This window comes from Gadus macrocephalus, chromosome 15 (genome assembly GCF_031168955.1).
Source record: "Gadus macrocephalus chromosome 15, ASM3116895v1".
Taxonomy (NCBI): domain Eukaryota; kingdom Metazoa; phylum Chordata; class Actinopteri; order Gadiformes; family Gadidae; genus Gadus; species Gadus macrocephalus.
In genome coordinates, this window is record NC_082396.1 from 3,866,080 (window position 1) to 3,876,387 (window position 10,308).

The following is a 10,308-nucleotide window of genomic DNA, read 5'->3' on the forward strand; positions in this document are numbered from 1 at the left end:
TTCGATTAGCCCTGCTCAAAGTTCAATTTGAACACAGATCCACTATTGCAATTACACTCAATTATTAATCATTCGCGATTCAATCATTTATTTGATTTAGCCCATCGTCTGCACAACCTGTCGGGGCGACAGTGATCCCACCCCCTTTACGAATGGACTATTCCGCAGTGAGCACTGACGGCAGAGTGGAGTGCGCTGACTGTGGATGTCCGAGCAGGGTACTCTCAGAGATTTACTTGAATTTAAAGGTTTATTGTGTTCAACGCAGTCGAAAGTCTCCAAAGGTGGTAAGTAATGTTTGACTCCTTCATTTTATTGTCAACAGCTCAATTAGTGCACCAGGGTAATAGTTAACGGTTCCCAACCGAAGCAACCTTGCGGGTTTGTATCTTTCTTATAATCACCTCATAGCAAGCACATTACGTGTTACAGCCTCATTCATGCGAGTTTTTGAGTTTGATTTCAACATGCATTAAAGCAACCTTGAAATGGCCTACAAATCGGAGTGGGATAGTGTAGCCTGTATTTCCCCCTAAATCACTGACATGTACTTCGGTGCAAGACACACAATAGCACTCGGGCCTTGTATCTTAGGAACAGGTGCTCCCGTACTGTAGAAGGCATGTCTGGCCTGTTCCTGATATCATAGAGCCAAGTCCGAAATAACCCTTCGCACGAAAGAAAGAAAACGGGAATTTGCACCTCGCCGGCGGATGTATTGATTTTGTGGAGTGCCCCCCTCCACGCACCCACCCAGCCACGCCACCCAGTTGTTGTTTTTGTTGCGCTATGGAGAGGGGCACCCTCGCTTGTTAAGTGCATTATTGCGGGCGAAATGTAAAGGATGACTTCACCACAGTACTGCAAGGATCAGCTGTTCGCCGGCCCGGAAACAGAAATCCCTTCTGTTCTGTTGCTGTTTGACAGGCCAGCGGGCATTCAGAATTTGGGCCCCAGCAGGGGGTGCTTACGTAAACAACAGCATCGGACAGCTCTTTTCTTCTTCCTCCTATCTGACGCCCATCAGTGCAATTCAATTACCACCGATTTAGTCCTCTGGTGATCCCATCAGATTGCAGAAACTCTGCTCATTACGATTCTTTCAGTGTGCGATGGAGCAACTAATGGATGTGCCCACTCTGGTCATTATCCCACAAAGAGCTGTCTTGTGTTATAACAACCGTGGAGATTTTCATTGCATGGCTATTTTCTGAAAGCTCTAATTACTTTACAGAGGAGTTGATATTGGGAACATTAAGGCCAACACTATAGCATATTCATAGTTTAACAAATTAAGGAGTGGTAAAATCGGTATCACAGAAGCAGTTATGTCAACTAACCTATATTCTGACAACGGAATACTAACAATTGTTTCCCTTTTGTCATTTCCCACCTATAGCCTTCTCATATTCAGAAGGTATCACGTTTCCTTCTCTTGTTTACTTTCTGAACTTTGTTAACTCGCTCAACTTGGTGCTTTTCTTTCATTGACTATCGCTGCTCCACCCAAAGCTCACTCATACACATTTGTGTTATAGTTTAGTTACAACTTTTATGAAGCTATCCCATATAGGCCTTACAGGGACTTCATTCTGAACAGTTTAAAGGATAGCTAAAAACCAATGCCATTATTATCAGAATCTGGCTTTGAAAATATGCTAACTAATATCTGTGTGTGTGTGTGTGTGTGTGTGTGTGTGTGTGTGTGTGTGTGTGTGTGTGTGTGTGTGTGTGTGTGTGTGTGTGTGTGTGTGTGTGTGTGTGTGTGTGTGTGTGTGTGTGTGTGCACTAAGTCACTTAACAACTAGTAAGAAAGTAAATGAGTCGCCTAAATAGTCACAGACCAGACTAATGGATCACCAAGTTGGATCCCCAGCCGTTTTGCTACGATGCTTAGCTAAACGCTAACCTCTTTGCTGTGCTTTGGCTAGACGTGTGCGCCATTGACTGATTAGCATGCTGCTATTTATACCCACCAACACCCACTCACGCTACCCCCATATTTATATCTCCCCACAGAATGCATCACGCCACAGGGATATCTGCAAGCATATACGAGAACAGGCTGCGGGCAGAAGGAATGGGCTCCAAGGAGCAGGCCGTGAGCTTCTCCAACCAGGACTATGAGGCCCTCAAGCAGGAATGCCTGGAAGGGGGCTTTCTGTTTGAGGACCCCTGCTTCCCCGCAGAGCCCCCCTCCCTGGGCTTCAAGGAGCTGGCTCCCTACTCTGCCAAGACTAGGGACGTGGAGTGGTTGAGGCCTACGGTAGGAAGCCAATCTTAGTTAATCATTAAGCCGTGTAACAGATTCTGTGGAATAAGTTGTGCTTGGATGCGTTTGAAAGTTCTGCCCGAGTCTGTTGACATGCGATGATGCGTCGATCTAGTTTGTACAATACATCTTGTCTAATTTGATCTAAATATACAATCTTGTTGAGAGTGCGCAGGCATATGACTTGATGGCTCTGGTGTATAATGCTTTGCATTGGGTGTGTCTGTCGCATTGGAATCTAGATTGGTGGTGTTGACAATTTAGAATCCGGTCCACAAGCTTTCCATTTGCACATAGAGATGGAGTAACTCAATAACTTAGCAGTTTATGTCATTTTAAGAAAACTCTTCTTTATTTTTTTATTTTGTTGACATGAGATGTGTCTTGTTTCATTGGCTGAAATCACAGCCCATAGGCTTGTGAGGAAAATATGTGTCTTTTAGAACAGCCCTGTCCAACTGCTCGGTCCAGACTTCAACCATGAAAGTCTCAAGACAAAAGGATCTATTGACTTGACGTCCAGCTTTTATGACCCATAGGAACTGACCGATAGTCCTCAGTTTATCGTGGGCGGAGCTACCAGAACCGACATTTGTCAGGGAGCACTCGGTGAGTCTGTTAGAGTCCATTATCCCATTCTCTGTGTGTTTACTTATTCATGTATTTATCAATATATCTATCAGCAGAACCATCTTAAAAGGAACCTTGTGAAAGGACAATCAATTCCTTTCCTCCAAAAGCATTAAGTGAAGTCTTCCTTCCTATGGATGGTGCTTTCCTCTCCGACCCCTTGAACCTAAACATCTCCCTCTCCCAGGTGATTGCTGGCTGCTGGCCGCCATCGCATCCCTCACCCTGAACGAGACGCTGCTCCACCGGGTGGTCCCACACGGGCAGTCCTTCCAGGATGACTACGCCGGGATCTTCCACTTTCAGGTCTTTTTAACGTCTGCGGCTCATCAGATTGCATCTCAAAAGAGTTCCTTCTCATCTTCATGAATGATTCAGCACCAAGTCAACCAGTTTCTTCCTGCTTACGACTTTTCAGTTCTGGCAGTTCGGCGAATGGACAGACGTGGTGATTGATGACAGATTGCCTGTCAAAGACGGGGAGATTATGTTTGTCCACTCTGCGGAGGGCAATGAATTCTGGAGTGCTTTGATGGAGAAGGCCTACGCAAAGTGAGTATTCTAAAAAGGGTCTGCTAAATTATTTAGTGCCACAGCATATTTCTTGAGCACCTATACCGCTTGAACCCCTGACACACGAATGCACATCTATGAAGGGGGTGTTGATGGGTAATGGAGTTTTTAGCTTTCGGGGGCCTGAGTGTTCTGTTTTGTGGTGGTTTGATTGCAGGCTGAACGGCTCTTACGAGGCCCTCTCGGGAGGCAGTACCACCGAGGGATTCGAGGACTTCACCGGGGGTGTGTCGGAGATGTACGAACTGCGCAAGGCTCCCAAGGACCTCTACCGCATCATCAGCAAAGCCCTGGAGAGAGGCTCCCTACTGGGCTGCTCCATCGACGTGCGTGGGGATTCCGGCATGCGGCACAGGCCGTGCCCCTCAATACTTTCCACCCTTGAAAAAAAAAAATATATATGACATAATTCCATTAGAAGCATTTCAGGATTTATGTATCTGGAGCTCTTATCGAGATGAGACTTACATTTTTTATGTCATTACAGATCACCAGTACTTTGGACATGGAGGCTGTTACATTCAAGAAGCTTGTGAAAGGCCATGCCTACTCACTTACCGGCCTGAAGCAGGTGTGTGTGTGTGTGTGTGTGTGTGTGTGTGTGTGTGTGTGTGTGTGTGTGTGTGTGTGTGTGTGTGTGTGTGTGTGTGTGTGTGTGTGTGTGTGTGTGTGTGTGTGTGTGTGTGTGTGTGTGTGTGTGTGTGTTCTCTTGCTTATCCACACGTGTTTGGATACACAAAGTCTCACAAATCTAATTTAAGATTAACATCTAAAGTCTGATGGCAGGTATTCTCAAATCTGTGTCAACGGGGCATGTCACTCTTTTGCTTCTTATCTGATTTCGACCAATCATGTTCCAGGGGGTGGGGCTCTTCGCGTTTGTCTCGACTGTAAACAACCTGACCGGTTGAACCACAACAAACTGGGGAGTAAAAAAACGGTCAAAAGGTTATATGTTTGCTTTTGTGGCTCCAATCTTTGCTCGGATCGGATGAAAAGGGCACTATAAATGAAATGTATTATTATTATTATTATTATAGGTAATAATTATATATATATATATATATTTTTTATTATTATATTATTAATACTAAACCTTTAATTCTCAGGAAATTCTGTAGGTGCTTGACAATTCAAACAATAAAACAGTCAGTCAGTAAAACTCGATGGCTGAATGAAAAGCGTCACTGAATAAAAGTCCTAAGGTCTGATTCTGGGGGAGTCGTGAGTCTTGTTCTTCGCTTGACAACTGTCTCCTGGGGTCTGAAGGTGGACTACCGAGGCCGCATGGAGAGGCTGATCCGCGTGCGTAACCCCTGGGGACAGGTGGAGTGGACCGGTGCCTGGAGTGACAGGTAAATGGGAAACACACCTGGTTGCACAGACCTTGCTACTCAAATACTCATCCCTGGTCATCTCACTGCTCCAGTTGGGTTTCAGCAGATGCTTTCATCCAAAGCAATCTTTTGTAAATTCAGATACGTGTGTCATTAGGTGTTTGAGGATCGAAGAGGCCTACAAGTAGGTTGTGGACTTGGATCGAACCCAGGACCATTTTGACTGGGACTATAACCAATTCCTTTTGTATTGCTGCAGCTTTGTTTTCTTCTACCGTAATTTTATCAAAAAATCGAAATACCTTCTCCTGTTTCAGCTCTCCAGAATGGGATGAAATCGATCCATCAGAGAGAGAAGATCTGCACTGCCAAATGGAAGACGGGGAGTTCTGGTATGAACGCCACTGATTTCCACCTCTGCTCCACTCGTTCCCCACACTGTGTCCGCGGCTTGTCAGCTGATGGCTTCCCATTTTCCAAACCCAGGATGTCCTTCAATGAGTTCCTGAGGCAGTTTTCCCGCCTGGAGATCTGTAATTTGACCGCAGATGCCCTGAGTGATGAAGGGCTCAGCCACTGGAACACCATCAAGTTCCACGGGTCGTGGAGAAGGGGAAGCTCTGCTGGAGGCTGCAGGAACTGCCCCAGTGAGTCCAATTCATGCAAACATCAGGATTGGTTTTGTGTTGGTCAACTTGTATTGTAACTACCAGTGTATTTATACTAGGGATCCGCCAATGGTTAACATTTTGTTAGATACTAATGTTTGAAATATAAATTTGGCTGATAGCCAATGTCTATAACCTTTCAAAATGAATGCGACACAACAGATAAACATCAGCCACTACCATCTTATTGAGCAGGCCGATGGCAGTTAACACGCCTAGCATCTTCCCATACTGATGTACAGATTGTTTTATGTATAAAAGTACAGGGAAAATACATTCATCAGCCGAGCAAATTCTGACCGTACGACCACCTTTGCACAGATACATTCTGGATCAACCCCCAGTACAAGATCACCCTGCTGGAGGAAGATGACGACCCAGAAGACGATGAGGTTGCCTGCAGCTTCCTGGTGGCTCTTATGCAGAAGGATCGCCGACGCCACCGCCGCCAAGGCCAGGACATGCACACCATTGGCTTTGCCATTTATGAGGTGTGTAGAGAATACACTGCCCCAATTATGTTTCAATGTAATTCTGTTGTTCATTTCCAATGTTAATCTTCCTTTTTTGTTTCACTTCTTTGTTTTTTCCACAGATACCAGAGGAGGTACCACTTCTTTCAGAAACCACACTATTTGAACCACAATCATCATTTAAGATATAGCACTTTGTTTTTATAATTTAATATCAACTGAAAACCAATTATAAACTGCATCTGATGCCCAATCGACCTCTAAGTCTGCTCCCCTACCTCTGCCTCAGTTCAAGGGCTGCCAGAACGTCCACTTGAAGAAGCAGTTCTTCCTGACCAAATCATCTTGCGCCCGTTCGGAGACCTTCATCAACCTGCGGGAGGTGAGCACACGCCTTCGTCTTCCCCCTGGCGAGTACCTCATCGTCCCTTCCACCTTCGAGGCAAACCAAGAGGCCGACTTTGTCCTCCGAGTCTTCACGGAGAAGCAGTCCGAAACAGAGTAGGGCATATATTATTATTTTATTTGAGATTGATTTATGTGTGTTGAGTATTTTTTGGGACGTTAAAAGTATTTTTCCCCTCGTTATAGAGAACTCGATGATGTCATTTCTGCTGATTTGGATGATGAGGTAGGTTTCTAAAAATGAAGTTTGCAAATGTTCGTTGCTGTTTAAACTGTATTCATTGCACGAGTGTAAAATAAGAATATTTTTTTTTACAGAGCGATATCTCTGAAGATGATATCGATGACTCCTTCAAGTCCATGTTTGCCCAGCTGGCGGGCGAGGTAGGTTTTCTTAACTCCTGCTGAGTTTATCACTTCACAAGCATCTTTTATATGAACACGCAACCTTCTCGTTTTCTCATTAGGACATGGAGATTTCTGTTCATGAGCTGAGGACCATTCTGAACAGAGTGGTGTCTCGACGTAAGTTAACATCAACATTTTACAATTACAGACCACGGATCAAACAAACTTTAAATTTGCCGCAGTGCCAAGGTCTTTATGTAACATTCAACTTCATGTTGAATGTCCTTGTCCTCCAACACTTTGTGATTTCAGACCAAGATCTGCAGACGGATGGCTTCAGTCTGGTGTCTTGCAGGACCATGGTGAATCTCATGGATGTATCCTTTTCAACAATAACTAGACTTTTCACCTAAGGTTAAATACCTGATTTATCTTTGCAAAATGTGTCTTGAGATAAATATTAGTTAGTCTTTTTTATGCTGCATCCTCAACAATGTTATGTCTGGGTTACATGGTAAATGTTATCAATTAACATCTTGTTGCTGATGATACAAAAAGTAACTGCAAGTGGTAATATGTGCCAATAAACAGCATATTTATAGGCCTGTGTCAACAGCAGATTTAGTGTTGCATTGTGAAGTTCAGTCCCTTTACACAATAAACAGAAAGATGGAAGCGCTCGCTTAGGCATGGTGGAGTTCCAGATTCTGTGGAACAAGATTCGAAAGTGGCTGGTAATATTTGTATTAATATTTTGATCAATAGTATTTTAATTTCAAATTAACAATTATCGTCAGCCTCTGCAATGAATTTTTCCTTTTTGTCATCAGCTCATTTTTAGGCAATTCGATCTGGACAAATCTGGGGCCATGAACTCGTATGAGATGCGTATGGCTGTTGAGGCAGCAGGTAATGTTCAAGATAAAACGAATGAAACGTACAGGGGATGTATTCACGGAACAACCCCAGGAAGTTAACCTTTTACTATTTCTGTTTAGGTTTTACACTGAACAACAAACTGAACACGGTTTTGGTGGCGCGGTATGCTGACAATGATATGATTGACTTTGACAACTTCATTTGCTGCTTGGTCAAGCTTGAAGCAATGTTTAGTGAGTACTTAGTTTTTTTACCTTAAGGTTAAAGTCTTTACCCAATGGTGTCATTGCTCAATTTATTTGTTAGCCAACGTATGCTCAAAATTTGAATTATATTCCACAGGATCTTTCCAGGAGCTAAATAAGAACGACGAAGGAGTGGCTGAAATGCAATTGACAGAGGTAACATCTTTGCTCAGGGTCACTTTGAATTCATGTGAGAAACATTTCTGTACACCAATCCCACTTTTCCTTTTGTTTAACTTTCAGTGGCTGTACCTAACCATGTGTGGTTGAGGAGGACCTACCTCAGCCTGGCAGAGGGCCCTTTCGCAAGCCAACAGTGCCCTTCCATACGCTGTGACCAGCTTCGAAACTAGCCTTCTCACATACCTGCTCACACCATATGCAACTGTCCTTGCAAAATAACAACTAACGGTTATTGAAATCAGGTCTAACAATGCTAGCAGTTTGCCTGTACCTTCTTAGTTTGTAACTATGCAAAATTGGAACCCAAGACAGGTTTACTAGGCTGTGCTTGCATTTGTTTCTTTATATAAATAGAATATGTCAAAGCATGTCGTATTAACTGAAACATTTGAGGTCGCCAACCCATTTTGCATTGGCTGACTCAAATGCTCCATGTTGGCTGTACTTCTGCATGTCTTTTAAACCAATGACATTAGAACACCACTACACAAATCTTTAGTGTCACCGCAAACTTTGTAGCAGTATATCAAAAATGTAAATATTTTATTTCGTACGTTAGCCGAATTACTTCATGGTAACATAACTTAAAACACTAGATGGCAGCAGATACCATCTGAATGGGAACCTACTATATCTATTTGATTTTCCCTTTGCTGAATATTAATTCAAATATACATTTGTATTATTTTGACACAATCGTTATTTTTTTTTAGCTTGATACGTTCTGCAATCAGTGGCAATCACAGGTTTGTTTCCCTACAGCCTTAACACTTAACCCAGGTCGAATGTACACAGTTAAGAGATGCAAGTCCTGTTTGTTGTAAATGTATTGTGTGCCTCAAACCAATAAACATTATCCATGCAGGTTGTTTTTTCTCAATAAGGCACTGACCAACAAGCCAAATAAAGAACAGTTTAACATGAATAAAAAGGTTTAAATTTAAATATATGAAACAAGTAGACATACTGATAATGCGTTTGTTAACCAGAATATAGAGACATTGAAGCATACAATCTTATTACAAAACAGGAAGAACAATGAATGAAATAGTGACAGCATCATTGTTTGCATGGTTGCTTACTATACAAATCTGCTAGCAATTGCCAACAATTTGGAGTAGTCTCCCTCCAGTTTACGAAGATGTGTAGGCACAGGGACCCTTATTCTGGTCCCTGTCGGATTACCATTGTCCTCAATCAGGACAACATTATTGGAATCAAAACGTGGCGTCATGCGTTCCCCGGGCATCTTGTGTCCAACAATAAGTGCCTTCTTTTTCTGTCCTTTAATGGCAAGCAGAACTTTGTCTCCTACTTTCCCCACGCCGTTCTTGGTGTACACATGGATGACCCTTGGTGCACGATGGTGAGGGGTGTTGCCAAGCGGACTGTTATCCACAACACGTACTCTGGTCATCTTCTGTATGGCAGCGGACACCGCTGATACGCTGCAAAACAAAAAAAGTCACATTCGCCATCAGATATTAGTATGACCTCAATATCTCAGCAACAAATAAACACATACACTGGCAATAGTTGAACTGGAAAGCGTGTAGCTTAATCGACTCACCTGAATGCACTGTGTTGGGTAAACGACGTCGCATTCACACGCAGAGCATGACATGCAAGATGCATGTATTTGCATTTTGCGAGGCGGTTTAGAAGAGCCATAACGTTACAACCTACGGATCAAGCGACAGAAACGAAAATCAGCAATCAGAAAGTGTTGCGCCGTTAGCCACCATGGAAACTTATATTCAGGGGATCAAATGTGTTCTTACCGTAAGCGAATATGTACTGTCATCTAGATATGGACACAGTCGGTTTGAGATCTCGATTAGATTCAAACGCTAAACGTTTCTGTTTCAAACAGACAAGAGTATAGTTTGTCAGCTACTCTCATGCTTCATGCCAATGTCAAAGGTGCAACGTCACTGACATGCGCCGAGCTAGAATTAGCGCTAGCTAATTCTAGGCGTTACAGGTTACAAGATGAATCTACAGTCTCCGCTGAGGTATCACTCTCTCGGAGCGATATCGTAATAATGTGTTGGATTTTTTAATTCGTAATAACACGATTTATCTTGTCCCACACAACTTTATATGTAAGATACATGGGTATATGTATGTAACTTTAACCTACACACGTGACACAATCTTTAGTGGAAGGCACAAACGCGACAGTCCAAAAGAACATAGATATACAAACATAGAACCCATAGACGTACACACAGACGCTTCGACCCATTGCTTCATTACGTAGACGTATTTGAGACGGAGGCACGCCGCCATATT

The 10,308-nt window shown here is 43.2% G+C and overlaps 2 protein-coding genes across 3 annotated transcripts; one reads left to right on the forward strand and one right to left on the reverse strand.

The window, feature by feature from the left end:
- The first annotated feature begins 130 nt into the window (after positions 1–130).
- capn1a (calpain 1, (mu/I) large subunit a) lies at positions 131–8,877 on the forward strand. Of its 2 annotated transcripts, XM_060073347.1 has the most exons (23): positions 148–287; positions 1,400–1,417; positions 2,020–2,266; positions 2,812–2,881; positions 3,090–3,208; positions 3,321–3,454; positions 3,633–3,801; positions 3,963–4,046; positions 4,745–4,830; positions 5,130–5,204; positions 5,299–5,459; positions 5,802–5,971; positions 6,076–6,087; positions 6,243–6,454; positions 6,545–6,584; positions 6,677–6,742; positions 6,826–6,883; positions 7,019–7,083; positions 7,372–7,440; positions 7,537–7,615; positions 7,705–7,818; positions 7,928–7,986; positions 8,074–8,877. In XM_060073347.1, the coding sequence occupies exons 3-23, from the start codon at positions 2,021–2,023 to the stop codon at positions 8,098–8,100; spliced, it is 2,115 nt and encodes a 704-aa protein (XP_059929330.1). In that variant the 5' UTR covers positions 148–287; positions 1,400–1,417; position 2,020; the 3' UTR covers positions 8,101–8,877. The 2 variants fall into 2 exon arrangements, with proteins under 2 accessions (XP_059929329.1, XP_059929330.1); XM_060073346.1 differs by lacking the exon at positions 1,400–1,417 and having other exon boundaries at positions 131–287.
- A 35-nt stretch (positions 8,878–8,912) lies between these two features.
- Positions 8,913–10,181, reverse strand: mrpl14 (mitochondrial ribosomal protein L14). The gene is made up of 3 exons (XM_060073379.1): positions 9,795–10,181; positions 9,584–9,695; positions 8,913–9,461 (listed from the first exon to the last, which is right to left on the reverse strand). The coding sequence occupies exons 2-3, from the start codon at positions 9,682–9,684 to the stop codon at positions 9,095–9,097; spliced, it is 468 nt and encodes a 155-aa protein (XP_059929362.1). The 5' UTR covers positions 9,685–9,695; positions 9,795–10,181; the 3' UTR covers positions 8,913–9,094.
- Between the last annotated feature and the right edge of the window lie 127 nt (positions 10,182–10,308).

Excerpts from the sequence above, each read along its gene's own strand:
- capn1a (XM_060073346.1), top strand. The coding sequence starts at position 2,021 with ATGCATCACGCCACAGGGATATCTGCAAGCATATACGAGAACAGGCTG. Across the intron at positions 4,831-5,129 it reads ACCGGTGCCTGGAGTGACAG|CTCTCCAGAATGGGATGAAA; the intron begins GTAAATGGGAAA and ends CTCCTGTTTCAG. Across the intron at positions 7,616-7,704 it reads TATGGCTGTTGAGGCAGCAG|GTTTTACACTGAACAACAAA; the intron begins GTAATGTTCAAG and ends ATTTCTGTTTAG.
- mrpl14 (XM_060073379.1), bottom strand. The coding sequence starts at position 9,684 with ATGGCTCTTCTAAACCGCCTCGCAAAATGCAAATACATGCATCTTGCA. Across the intron at positions 9,462-9,583 it reads ACCCAACACAGTGCATTCAG|CGTATCAGCGGTGTCCGCTG; the intron begins GTGAGTCGATTA and ends TTTGTTTTGCAG.